The sequence below is a fragment of the Calypte anna genome, chromosome 7, assembly GCF_003957555.1.
Source record: "Calypte anna isolate BGI_N300 chromosome 7, bCalAnn1_v1.p, whole genome shotgun sequence".
In the NCBI taxonomy this organism is placed as follows: Eukaryota; Metazoa; Chordata; class Aves; order Apodiformes; family Trochilidae; genus Calypte; species Calypte anna.
Window position 1 is genome coordinate 19013756 of NC_044253.1, and position 14736 is coordinate 19028491.

The 14736-nt window shown below is 35.0% G+C and overlaps 1 protein-coding gene across 1 annotated transcript; it reads right to left on the reverse strand.

Annotated features, from left to right (window-relative positions):
- Positions 1–1522: 1522 nt before the first annotated feature.
- On the reverse strand, positions 1523–12442 carry GALNT3 (polypeptide N-acetylgalactosaminyltransferase 3). Its single transcript, XM_008496154.2, has 10 exons — positions 11931–12442; positions 10409–10581; positions 9172–9321; positions 8697–8931; positions 7563–7680; positions 6988–7188; positions 5900–6031; positions 4867–4968; positions 2285–2437; positions 1523–1819 (listed from the first exon to the last, which is right to left on the reverse strand). Exons 1-10 carry the CDS (start codon positions 12440–12442, stop codon positions 1697–1699), a joined length of 1899 nt encoding a protein of 632 aa, XP_008494376.1. The 3' UTR covers positions 1523–1696.
- Between the last annotated feature and the right edge of the window lie 2294 nt (positions 12443–14736).

A 14736-nucleotide genomic window follows, 5' to 3' on the forward strand; every position in this document is an offset into this window, starting at 1 on the left:
AACTGCAACCTGACAAGTTTGTAAGAGAAACAGGTTGCATCTAGTAATTGCTTTTCAGTGGTTTTAAAAGTAATACAATGCATTTGCTGTGTAACATGAATAAGAAATAAAAGAAGTCGTCCTTTTTAAAAGTTATGCTAAATACCTTGTCTTCTAGAACAGGTTTCCATTTCATACCTGAGGGTCAGCATGGCACAGCTGATTTTCCATCCTCTATTCATGTTTGCTGATCAATTTTCTCATTGATCTGCATCCTATTTTTCTTCAACTCCACCTGCTTGCCAAAAGCATTTGTTGCCCTTCAGATACTGGTTTGATCTGCAAAAGTAATAAGAATACTTTGTATTCCATTACTGAATTATGGAAATATTTATCAGAGGGCACAAGCAGATCTTGGTGCAATGACATTTCATACAGCTTTCCAGTTTCAGTGGCATTAATAACCCTTCACAATGCAGTCTTTTTTAAGTTACTTTAAGTCATACCAGTTTAACATCCTAGGGTATTCTCACAGGTGTCACCAAAAGCCTTATGGAAGGCAAGACATGAATGAAAGGCATGATTATGAAGTCAGAAAAAGAAATTAGCTTGTGTTAATGCATCTGAGAGATTCTTGTTGGTCTTGCTTGCTGTCTTTCAGATAACTTAGAACTACCAGAAGTATTTCTTCTTGGTTTTCTTCAGAAGGTGAACTCACTGTCCAGGCAGTTAAATTAATCAAAGGCTCTCTCTCTATTGGAAATAAAAAAACCTCCACATCATCCAACCATCCACCCATCCACCCATCCATCCATTATGTACAGATAACATTAGAGACCTGTGAGATAAACACCACATAAATCAGTAGAAGGTAGGCAAAAAAAGGTGGGTTTAGAAGACAACATGTAATTTAAAAGGAATAGTGAACAAAATGCTGGAAAAATGTGTTAATGTTAAGCAGCTCAGAAATCTATTACAATACACATTTCAAAATTCAAGAAATATTAAAAAAGTCTATACACAATTTTTTGCCTAAATAGGAGATTAATATCAGGATAAGCAGTTTTTGTATTAAAATAATCACATATACATTTTTCAGTGAGGTGGGGTTTTTTAATTCCATGAAAGAAGAACAGACTTGCTAAAAGCTGAACAAAGTGTAGTAGACAATTTGGCTTTAACCCGAAGATCAAATATTTAATTTTTCAAATGAGGAAACTTAAAAAATACTAAGAAAGGTTCACTGAATAAAGTAAATTATTAAAAATAATAAATGAAGTAAACCAATTGAGCTTAGAAATATACATATAAAGACTCTTGGTTTTTAGATAGTATACAGTATCTCGGAACTCTATAGAGAAAGCAAGTCGTCTTCAGAAGTACTTACAATATGTGGAAAACCAATATACATACAGCCCCCAAGATGAAAGAGGACTACAGGATCCATGAATCAATCGGCAACATTTAAAGTCTTGTAATAGAAAGATTGTAAACATTTTTCTTAATTAGGATGTTAATCATCTTTGGTATAAATCTCCCTATGACACATTTTATATCCAACTTAAATAAAAAGGAAAGTAAACTTTCTAAACGTTTTGCATTTAAAGTAGGTATCACTTAAATAAGCAGTATACAGGTATGACCACAGTTTAAAAGGGATCCTTTTTTTTTTTTTTTTTTTTTAAATAAAATGTTCCTGGCATATAAATATGAAATCTTAATTGTTCTGGCCAAAGATCCACTTCTGGAAGGGGTCTGATGGATTACAGGATGCCAAACTCGGATGCTCTCCTTCTCCTGTAAGGCACATGTGTAGTGCTGCATTGTACAGAGTTTGATCCTAAAGTGGGTAAAAAAGAAGGAAAAAAAGTAAAGAATGATCGTACTATTTTGCCTTTTTGTTTTCTCTCAAGTATATTGCTAAAAAGAGTAAGGTCATATGGGGGGGGAGGGGGTGTTAGCAAACAAATATGAGTAGTATGCAAGTGCCACCTTGGTTTGTTTAGAAATTTTAAAAAATATATTTGTAAAAGATAACATTTGGATTGGATGCCAGGTGGAATGCCCTAGTACACACTAAGGGAAATTAACTATTTTTCTAGGTAACATTTGAAATACTGAAAATGTCAAGTTTTGGTTTGGTAACTAAAAAGATGACATTATCTACATTTTGCTTCCAGAAATACACTTAATCCCTTTTGGCTTCAGGTTGGTTTGTTGGGGTTTTCTCTCTTACTGGAAATCAAAAATTAACTCATGTAAAAGATCACTGACAAGATGCTGATGCACTGAGCATTTTGGGTACCTTTTGATGCAGCCACTGCTCTTCTCCTGCAGCAGAGGTTTTCTGCCCTTTGTAGTTACACTCACTAAGCTGCACAGGTCCTTTGGAAGCATGCAGACAAAGCTCCTTCTGAATGTTATGTCGAATTTCATGGTGTGCAGAATATTCAAAGTACTATTTAAATAATGTTTTAAAATGTCAGTAAATAAATACAAACAAGACTATAATACTAAATTAACATTTTGAAAGTTCAATACACTAAGAGATTTCTTATCAACAATTTGAGACCACAGAATCGATTTTCTGATTTTTAGCATGCACACTTTAAAAGTATTTACAAAAACTAACAGCATTTTTAATGATGCAATGGCATATATTTAGAAGTTTAAAAGTATAAATTGCAAATTACACTTGGTGCATACACATTATGATCCAAGATCTACTTGCTTGCTCCTTCAGGTATCATAAATAATTCTAGGAGACAAACTGAAGAGACAGTTAAATGGATATAAGAAATACTGTCATTTCTTAAAATCTTTAATTCAATTTCCATTGATGGATCATGCTTTTTATTTAGAGTAACCAAAAATCTTTCACATGAAAAAATACTGATTGCCATAGAGCAGAGTACTCTTAAGGCTGAGGAATTCAGGTCTTAACATGGATTTATTTCAAACAGCTGTAGGTACAGCAGTCATTTTGTACCTCTCATTCTACCCTACCACCCTGGTCTCTTCCTTTTCTTCCTCATTAAACAGCACAGTTCCTATCATTACTACTATTACCATTACCATTCTATTACCACTGTTTCTTGGCTCCATATGACAGTCTTTTTCACCACATCTTTCTTTTGACTACTAAGATCAGGCTGTAAGCTCCCTGTGGCTTTCAACTATCTGTCCAATCAGCCTCCACCTCCTCAGTGCCTTAGCATCAATGGGAACAGCACTGAGGAACAAGCAGGTGTCTCACTCTTAATTCTCTGCACCAAACATTATTCCCAGAAACAGGTACCATTAGGTGTGACCTGCTTAGTTACTTAATACTTGGACATAACAATTTCCTTTAAAGATATTAATCTGTCTTAATCTGTTTGGATTAATCTTCTGAACTCCAAAATCTCTGAGAGCCCTGAAATTCACAGCCCCAGAATATTCTAGGCAAAAAACCAAACCAAACCAAACAACTGATGCACAACTCTGAAAAACAGATTCTCTCTTCCACTCCTTTGTTCTGTCTCAATATATGGATCACAATTCATAGAAAATTTCAGTCTACACTGCTGAAGCATAGTAAAGAACACAATACAAGTGAAAACAGGGTATTGTCATGAGGGCTAAGTAAATGAATACATACACATTTCTTGAGCATTACCAGAACAATCTGCATTAAAATTGTCTCAAGCCTGGCATTTAAAGGGATTCAGACTGTTATTTCATGGCAGAAGGAAAAAGAAAAACCACAATACTTGAAAGCACAGAGTTTTAGTACAGTTCAAGATAACTTAGAGAGAGATGACAATAGAAGCATACAGCAGACCTCTTAATACAGTGTCTTGGTACAGTGTTCCCTCATTAATGACTCTGACAATGCAAAAAGGCTGATGTAGCATTAATTCACAGCATATTTTTTTTAAAAAGTCTAATACTGTAAGAAGTTAACATAACAGGTTACTTGTTAATCTAGACAGTATTCCATCTCCCTCAAAAATTTATTAGGAAAACATCAACTAACTAGGATCATGTGTCTGAGTTTTTCCAGCGACATCAGTGGATGGCTTTTCAGATTGAAGATTTTGTTCAAAAAAATAAAAATTACCACTATATTCCTGCAAAAAGTTTTAAACCTTTGTGAACCTTCAGTTACTAAGGATATACAGTTAATAAACTTTATTCCTCAAATAATTCTTTAAGGCAACATAGAAGTGTTGATTTCTGTGCAGGAAAGGTGATGTTACTTTTATGAGTATCACAGTAATGCCTAAAGGATTCAGTCTCTGACATCTGTTGCAATTCATACTGTAAAAGAAACAGAGCACCATTTTTGCCCCCAAGAGCTATTCATAAGAGAGCTCTTCTTGGATAAATCAAATAATTTTATTCACTTGCTTTAGCCAGCAGAGCATAGACCACTTTGACCTTGCACTATGAGGTTGCAAGCATGATAGGGAAGGTGGCTCAGGCCTGGCCACTTGGTCTCCCATTGGCTGAATTCCCACCAGCATCTTCCTTGACAGTGCAAGTCCTGGTGGCAGAGAAAGAAGCAATAGGAGGAAGCATAAGGATAGGAAGAATTAAGAAGAAAACACTCACAAGAAAGTAGTAAGGGTAGCACAGAAAGGGGGAGATCAAGTGAAGCAGTGAGATTGTGTTAAAAATCTGAAATGCTATGCTGAACATAAAATGTTGTAAGTGGGACACAACATGAAGAGCGGTATGTAATTTTCCTTGAACAATATATATGAATTATCTCAAAGAAAGAAAACACAAAGAGAGAGAAATTGCATATTAAAATTAGTCCATTTCTCCAAAATAAATTAAAAGTTTAAATATGGTAAAGTTAGAACAGAACAGATCATAAAAATTAGGTATCAAATATTATACCTGATTTCCTCCAAGTCCATGGCAAGAGTACATAATCAATGGTTTGCCACCATGGTTATTTTCACCAACATCCAGACACATGTGGTTACCTATATTTTTTAACTAAAGAAAGAGGGTTATCAGAAAAAAAAAAAAAAAGTGCAGTGGGGACAACAAAAAATTAAACTGTCTCACTAGCACAAAAAAACTTTGTCCTAACAACAGTTGCAGTTGTTGATTCATTTTTACTTTCTGCTACAGTCGAATCTAAAATTCCTGTTTGCTCAGAGTTAATTTTTTCTAACCAAAAGCAGAGTAACTACATCTAACTGAATTAATAAGCTACTGGTATCAAGATTACTTTGATTAAAATTATAGTCTGAACAGACAGACATAAAAAAATTCAAAGCTGGAGGAAAGGGAAGTGCTAAATATTGCTAAACATTCACATTCACCTCAAGCTAAGAATTATTAGTTGTTTAATATTTTGTTGGGTTTTAGCAATGTAACTTAAGAAGTTATTTGGCAGAGAAAATGCAATGGTCTTTAAAAAATATCTTTTACAAAAATTATGTGTAACTATAAACACATTTCCCTCATCATAAACATTATTTTGAGAAGCACAGAGCTGTCCAGTTTTCCTCATTAGCATGAACTAAACATTCTCTCAGACTTACCATTATACAAAGCTAAATTTACCTTGAGAATTCAGGAAATCCCTCACTGTTGGCTTAGTACTACTGTGTCATTTTAACTGCTAGCAATGGGCAGAATGTTGCCTGACTTAGCAGGATGCAAGATCCCATGAAGCAAGGCTACTGTTAGTTATTAAGAAGCTTAGCTTAAATTTCATATCATCATTGAAAAAGCAATAAAATATTCAAATAGCAAGGTATGCAAGAAAAAATTCTTTGTCCAGAGGAGTGACAGAAACGTCTAGAGCAAGTAGTGATAGCAATGCATAATGACTGAAATGCAAACGCTACAGCTAACGCGGCACAAAAGATGAGCAAACTCCTGGAGTATGGGAGACTATTAAAAAAAGTTAACTTACATATCCAGAAAACAGAGGATTCAGGTCTGGCACATATGCTTCTGGATAAACATTAGTGAGATACCAGGTAAAATTTTTACACTGCAGACGCTGCCTTAACTCAAGTCTTTTAGAGATGTCTCCAAATGTTTTCTGTTAGAGGAAAGGAAGTGAGGAAAGATGGAAGAGAAAAATGTTAACACAACTAATGTAAATTTTGTACTTACAGATCCATTATATCCTGCATTGTTGCATTAAACAAGTTTTAAATTTAATTTATTGGTTTTGGGTTTTTTTAATAACTTACTACTAAGGTTTACTGCTGTTGGTTTTTCAGGATCATAACTTCAATGCCTGCAGCATTTCAAAACAGTGCAAAACAAAAAATAGATTGCAACATGGAAAGAATATAAGTATCCTTAGTCCCAAAAGGATTTTAACACAGTGCCATCAAGTGGGAAAGTGTAAACAAGACCATACTGATGACAGCTCTAAAGTTATCTGATCTCACTAAAAAGAGTGAGCTGAAATAATGAATTGGATTCATTAACTGGTTAGCATAATAGCCAGTATAATAGAGAATCTCCTAGTCAAAATTCCATTGCCTAGATGCTATGATTAGGAAATCTAATGCTACTAGTGATAAAATATTCACTAAAAATTATCATACAAAGAGAGAAAAAAAAAAGTTTTTCAACCTCTAGATTCCAGTTGGTGAAAGACCAAATTTCCAGAACACTAACAAAAATAAATAAGCCAACACCCAAACTCCCTGTATTTAACTTAAGTCTTTAAGCAGATAGAGACAGGGTGGATACCTATCACTGAATAAAGCTAAACAATACCTGCCTTTTAAGTAAAAACACTAAGCAAAGTGAGTTTAGAAAAGGTATGAAAAAAACCTACCAATTAAAAAAACCCATCACACAAAACAAGTCATGACCCAAACATTTAAGCTTTTCATGTTTGTTGGGGCTATAGCACTAAGCAAACTGAATTGTTTTCATTAAAAGATCAAGAGTCCTTCTTCCTACTTCCTCAATAAATAACTTTTGCTCACCAGAAGTTTCAACACAGCAACTGTGATTTCATATACCACCAGCACCTACTTGTTTCACAATTTTTGCTGCTTCTGTGTTTCTCCGGTAAAATATTTCTTTATATTCATCCATCCAGACTTCTGCAAGGCGAACTTGATTACGTGTGATCACCTGAGTACCTTTTGGGAAAGTATGGGGACTCTTGCTGCGAAAGACATGGCCAACAACAGAGCAAGGCATGATCTCCAACTGTCCACCACATTGCCATACCTAATAATAACATTTTTTGTGTAAGTGCACTGCAATTAGAATTAAAAGGATGGAAAAAAATTCAGTAATGTTATTTTTCACCAGAAAAAAACCCCAAACCAATAGTAAGAGTGCATACATTAGGCACATGACAAGCGAACTTCCTAATCAGATAAGCTGTGGAAACGTACATTTCAGCTATCAACACATTTTAAAAAAAAAAAAAAATTCAGTGAGCATGTTTGTAGTTTATGTAACAGGTCATTAGTAATTCATTTTCCATGTCCTAATTGGTGGATTCAGCAGAGAAGTCAAGATCCAATACTAATTTATACTCAAGAATCTTGCACAGCATTATTGTAGAGACCACTGCTAATTTATGTAGCTAAACTTACTCTGAAAGACATTTCTATATTTTCACCTCCCCATATCTCCATTTCCTCATCATAGCTTCCAATGTGTTCAAAGTAGTCTTTTGATATTGAAAAGAGACCTCCAGCAAAAGTAGGTGTTCTGCAAAAAGAGAAATTTACTGAAGAAGCCAGGATTCAGATAGGTAGCTTTTTACAATTACGATGTAAAGACATGGTATTAAGTGTTCTAGGAAGGTTACATGCAGAATCACATAATTATCATGGCTGGAAAATACTTCTACAATCACTGTGTCCAACTGTCAAAATTCTCCCCACTGCCCAAAAAAACATTTTTAAAAACAAAATACCTATCTCACCATGCCTACTATAGCATGTCCTGAAGTGCCTCATCCTCCATCTACATGTTTTTTATATACCTCCAGGGATAGTGACCCCACCACCTCCCTAGGCTGCTCATTCCAGTGCCTGACTATTCCTTCAGTAAAGAAATTCTTGCTTATATGCAGTCTAAATCTCCCCTGGCACAACCTTAGGCCATTTCCTTTAGTCCAGTCATTATTTGCTTGAGAGAAGAAGCCAGAACCCACCTCCCTGCAACCTCCTCTCAAGTAGCTGTAGAGAGCCACAGGGTCTCTTCTTAGCTTCCTCCAAATTAAACACTCCCAATTCCTCCACACTCTCCTCACAGGACTTTGTTTTCCAGACCCTTCACCAACTTGATTGCCCTTCTCTGAACTTGCTCCAGCATTTCAATGTCTGTCTTGTAGTGAGAGGACCAGAACTGAACACAGTGCTGGCCTCACCCAACCAAATCTGTACTCTGAAAAGTAAACTTTATAATCCTCTTCTCACCCCTCCCTCCTGATGAGAAAAGATTGTTTATTATGTTTAGGGTGCGTGTAGAAAAAAAAGTAACAAAAGTTATGAAAGCTTTCAGATTTACAATGTGAAACTTAAAGAAATTATTACAATAATCACCCAAGATGCTAAGACTTCTGATCATAATCATCTGAAGATGTAGTTTATTTACAAATTGCTGCTACAAAAAACCCCAAACCAACCAACCAACCAACCAAAAAAAACGAACAAACAAAAAAGACCAAACAACCAAACCCAGGAAAACTGAAGGATTTAAGACATTATTCAAATGTTTACCTAATTGGATAGGTTTCATCTTTTCTTCTTTTAATTTCATGTTTAGGAAGAGACTCCCATCCAAATTGCAAACTCCAATCAAAATTTCCTCTGTTGTGGTTATGCCCATAAGGAGATGGTTTACTGAATTCAAAAGTATTGAGATCTATAGAAGCAATATCAGGACTTACAACAGCAACAGGGTTCTCAGCTATTCTTGCCAATAATGGCTCTAACCAGCCATAAAAGCATTCGCCTGTGGAGAAAAAGGGTACAACCACTGAATTCATCATTGGCAGTAAAGAGTATTTTAATGTGGCCACAGCAAGGCACTATAAGCTGCTTTTAAATAGCACTGCTAATTATACTTTCAATACTATAGCAGTAAGAAAGATGATAAATTGCAAATGTTCATAATTCCTAAAAACCAGGCAACGTTAAATCAAAGACCACCACATTAGAACCCAGACCTGACATAGGTAGAGGCTGCACTTACAGTGAGCATCCAGAAAGGTGAGGGTCTCCCCTGTTGCTACCGAAGCTCCCAGCAACCGTGCAGTGATGAGACCTTTTCTTTCCTTTTGACGAACTACTTTAACTATTTGAAATTGTTCCACATATTTATCTAGTTTCTCATGCAAGTATTCTAGAAAGAGAAATCAGTTTCAGAATATTCAGTGGATTACATGCCACTGCCTAAAATTGCACTTTATTAAACAAACAGGATAAACAATTCACACTAATACCAGGAATGACCTCAATACCAAAGTCATAAACAATTCCTGACTGTTGAGTGTTACTTTTAGGTAGCAAATTTTGTTGGGTTTGGGGGTGTAGGAAGAGGTGACAGGTAGAACACAGGAGAATGTGGGTATGTGCTCATACACAAGGATATGTGCTAGTACATCTTTTCTGCTGTATTAACAGTTTGAATTAAAATTCAAAACCCATTTTCAGAGCAAATGGATGGCATACCTAAATACACAAAAACATCAACATTTTTTTCTCTTAAAAGCAGCAGATTTAACACAGATTTCAAAGGCTACAATACTTAAAACAGCAACAGAAGCTATATAAAAAAATCTTCTTTAAAAAAAAAGTTTGCAAAATTTAAGAAACATCTCCACATCCTGCATTAAACACCCTACATGGTCTTCCTTCCTCTTTCCATCCTTTGTTTTTAACTGTACTACTGAACATCCTTCACATCCAGGTGTCAGTATACTAAAGCCTTGCAAAACTGTAAATACAGTAATATTAGCATGTGTGTATAGCCATGTTAAGCAGATAGTTTTTTTAACTTGCATTTGTGATCACACTCAGTATACATTCAATTATTTTCAGCAGTCAGCTTGAGTATCAAAGATTATTTTTTCATTAAATAATTTCACTTTCTAAGAAAGAAGATATTTCCCTTCATATTCATGAAATTAATTCCCATAAAAACTATCACTATGATAAAATGCAAATCACTACAAGCAATGGCTGATTATACTTGGATACTTTGTTCTATAAAGAACAAAAAACAAACAAAAAACCAAACCAAAAAAACCCCAAACACAGGGGAACTAATTTACACTATATAGAAATAGAAAGGAACGAAGTCACTTTAAATACTAATGCACATATTAGTGGTGGTAAAGAGATATCCTCTTTTAACCTATTTATCTGTATTCCTAACAAGTCTTAAACAAAAAACAAATAAACTACAAGAAAATAGAAAGACTTCTTACCATCTACACTGGCATCATCCACCAAAATAATCTCCTTCAGCAGTGTGGCAGGAGATGTATACATCACGCTGTGAACAGTTCTGAGCAGAGTAGACCATGCTTCATTATGAAAAACTATTATAATACTTGTGGTTGGCAATCGTGGGCAACGCTTAAACTTTTGTTCAATACATCTACAGATCAGAAAGTATCAAATGTTACAAAATCGATACAATGTTTTAATCAAGCTCTTAAGCTGTTCTTTCTAGTACAAAGCTTTGTAAGTATGGACATTAAATATTTCAGCCTCTCCACTTTCTAAGAGTTTTGGAATGTAAAAGTAGGTGCTCAAACTGGTGAAGCTGCACAAAGTATTTTTAAAAATATAATGAATAAGAAATTCCACTTGAACAACTGACTCCGTTTTACTTATGCCTCACAAATATTTCGTTACATTTATATAGCATCCAGTTCATCTCAGGAAACAAACAAACAAAAAATTCACTTGAGAACAGCAGACACTGAACTGCAAAATCAGACTTTGCCACCATTACTGTTGAAATACAAAATAATAAGAGAATATTTATTAGAAGAGTGCAGAATTTGCAGGGAAAAATAGAACAGATCTAGTTCAGAATGTCAATATTTTGCACAAATACCATAAAATCTCTAGGGCAGCATATCCTATTCAAGGGAAACTATTTTAAACCTTCAGGTTTTCAAGATGTATTCTGAACAGAATTTTACATTCAATTTCAAGTTAAAATTACTAGAAAACACTTCTATATTCATAAACTACACACTGTTTGTTGCTTCTCAAATCTAGAGACTGGATTATTCCCCAAGGTAATTATCACAGCAGCCATTGCCTCACGAAATACACAGGGAAAAAGCTCACCAGTTAAACTCTAGCAAAGAGTATTGTGAGACACACCATGTATAATGTGATAATTCACATTATCAGCAGCAGCTCAGTGAGGTTACTCACTTCTGTCAAAGGTAGGTGAGAACATATAATCTGACACTGACACAGACTGCTCACAACCAAAACCAGTTCTACAGGAGTCCTGCAGTCTTTATAATGAAAAATTCTTGATAGTACAGGGTTAATGCTTTATTGCCTTGTTCAACAGCTCACTATTCCTACTTTAATAAATTATGATGGTGGGTTTATCCACACCAAATACTGAGAACAAAAAAAGAATGAGGGAATGATGTTTAAATTGAAAAAAAAACAAAACACTTTTAGTTCTCTTCTAAGTAAAACTTAGTAAGCTTCCAGGAAGTCTCTAAGAAATAGTAGCTTAAAGGCAAAAGCAGAAACCCTTATTTAAATATGGTTTCTTTGAATTCAAAACCATGAAAGAAGTGAGCCTTTCTAACTATTCATGGCTTTGGCACTGTGGATCATTATGGAGAGTCAATCATTATGTAAAGCTAGGAGACTTTCCTAAACTATCACCTAATGCTAAACTCAAATCACTTTGCAGTCTGCATTTATAGCAAGTTTTTCATATATCAGGACATATGGGTTTCAACATACTCAGGAGGTCGAGTGTCTGGTCCAAGATCTCTGTGTAATGAAATCCTATCACTTGCAAATGCATTAAAACAGTGTTTTTCTTCTCCACGTTGTTTTTCTTTCTGTTCTTCTGAATTCAAGTTAATGGTTTTAAATGCTTTACCAGAAGCTCCAGGAGCATTAGGATCTTGAAGAGGTCGATCTAGGAAGGGTTTTAGTTCTACTGCAGTATAGTGTCCTGGCAAACAGTGTCTCTCTCCAGGAATCTTAGTTTGCCTAACAGGTGCTTTTATCTGCATTTTTGGCTTTGCATCTTTGATATCATTCATAGCATTTAACATGAGATCTAATATGTGACTTTTCTTTCCAACAACCGGGTCAATCCTTGCTTCATCTTTAAAATCCTGAACACCCACTTCCCTTTGTAATAAAAATAAAAATATCAGAAAGAAAAATACAATAATGCTAAATTTCCAAAGTCTCCAGTGAAAAAATAATTTCTTCAATAGTTTAGGTGTTTTTTTCAAAGCCATTCTAGTTTAAAAAAATATATCACAAGACAAAGCTTGACTGATGTTCTTCAAATAGGTCCCAGCATTTCTTGAAATTATAACACCTGCAAATAAGACCAAAAAGTAAAAATTTAGACATCTAGTATATTTGACAACATAAAGCCACACAAAATTAATAGGCAAGAATTAACTTACAGTTCTCAACTATCAAATATTGAGTGTCCATCATTTAGAGATAGGTATATTATAGATAGGCATGACCTAAGATGCACAGATGCACACTCCCTGGTTGTTATTTTTTGTGGGGTTTTCTTTGGTTGTTGGTCTTGGGGTGGTTTTGTTTGGTTGGTTGTGTTTTTTGGAGGGTTGTTTGCATGGTTGGTTTGTTTTTTTATTATTCTTAATACACTAAAAAGTAGAAGAACCAGAAAGTGGGCACACTACCAAAAATAAAGCACTATTTCTACACAACACCAATAGTTCATATTAATTTTCTTCTAAAACTTTACAAATAGTTTCAAATTGTCTTAAGTTTTCTAAAAGCAGAGAGTTCTACTTCAATTACGAGATAGAAAGAAAACAGATGGAATCAATACGATAAATTCAAGTTGCATGTAAGAAAGATCCACATAAAAAGTGAACTCCAAAGAAAGGAAGGACATCTCAATCAACTTATTTCAACAATTTGGAAATTTCCAATATTAAAAAAAACAATGAACCAAAAACATTTCAAGATTACATTCAAGCAATCAGACTTTCAGGTGGGATTATTTTTTTAGTTAGTTAGTTATCTGCTATATTTGTTCAATGCAGATTTAATACAAGTAATTTGGAGTAGGTTAATTTAGCCTGAGGATCAAGTAATCATTCTGCATATTTTTTCATTCACTTGTACTGCATTTTCTGGCATGTGCTGCTGCAGCTCATCAAGATAACATGTCAGAGCTCTCCTCTTTCAAAAACTCTGCCACTATTTTTTTTTACAAACCGATTATTCAGCAGCTTTCAAAGATTAGGAACTATGAAAAACATTTGAAGACCAGAAGCCAAGTGATTTGAATTTAATTCTCTCTGCAAAATTGGCAGTTTACAAGAAAGGGAGGGAAAAGCAACCAAACTGAATTCTGAACAGCTTCATTTTTGTGTAAAAATGTGAACTAAGAAATAACCAGCATCTAGATAAAAGCCACAGTTAATTCCCACTTGCTAACTATTGACCTGCAAAAAAACTTACTTTACTATTTCATCCTTTGAAATACAAGCAGATTCTGCATTTCTTAATTGGAATAACATATGATCAGGAACAGATGACTTACAGAAAACAGAAAAGAACCTCACTTGGTTTTCTTAAGGAATTTCCAAGATAGGTTAAGCACCCAGATTTGTTCACATTATAGCTTATTACAAAGCTTATGTCACCACTTTTTAAAAACCCCATACATTCAAACTATTGTAGATTTAGCATAGAGCTATTGTTATAAGAACGTGGAATTCTTCTTATTATTAGGCTCACCAAATTTAAAAAAAATCCATTAAAAATACTCAGTCCACTTCTGCCTCACAGGTTATTTTCCTATTTTTCTTTAGTGCTTTATTTGTACTTTAGTGCTTAATTTGTACTACAATTTGTACTACTTAATTTGTACTTAAGCACCACAAGATTAAGAATCAAAACTTCCTTTCCTGGTGAAAGGAGTGCAACCAATCCACCAAACTGCCCCGCTGGTGAATTAAAATACACTGTTTTCTCTAAATGGCTGGTGGGTTGATACTGGCTGGCAGCCAGACACCCTCACAGCCACTCTCTCACTCTCCCTCTTCAACATGACAGCAGGGAGAAAAAAAAACAGAAAAGTACACGTGTTATGCTGAGGAGAGTGTCATCACTTACCACTTAATTGCCACAGAAAAAAGCAGACTGAAGGATTATGAATTTAATTATTGCCAATTAAAAACAGAGTAAGGTGGTAAGAAATAAAGACAAAAGTAAAACCACCTTCCCAGGCTCAGCTTCACTACTTTGTTCACAACTCTTCCATCTTTTTCTCTCAAGTGGTATAGAGAGGATGGAGAAATTAGGGTTGTAGTCAGCTTGTAACAGTCTCTGCCACCCCTTCCACTTCACACTTTCCTCCTGCTCCAGCAAAGGTCCTCTCTGCAGGTCACATTACTTCCACAAAAACTACTCTAGCATGGGTCATCCATGGTCACAATTCCTGCCAACATCTTGCTGCTGCACGGGCAACATCCAGGCATATCCACCTGCTCTAGCACGAGGTCCTGCACATACTGCAGTATGGATATCTGTCTCACTG

Bases quoted from the DNA above. Each gene is read 5' to 3' on its own strand.
- GALNT3 (XM_008496154.2), bottom strand. From the start codon at position 12,442: ATGGCTTTGAAAAAAACACCTAAACTATTGAAGAAATTATTTTTTCAC. The intron at 9,322-10,408 runs GTAAGAAGTCTT...TTCTCTTTCTAG, and splicing joins GGATGATGCCAGTGTAGATG to AATACTTGCATGAGAAACTA. The intron at 2,438-4,866 runs GTATAATATTTG...TTATTTAAATAG, and splicing joins ATGGACTTGGAGGAAATCAG to TACTTTGAATATTCTGCACA.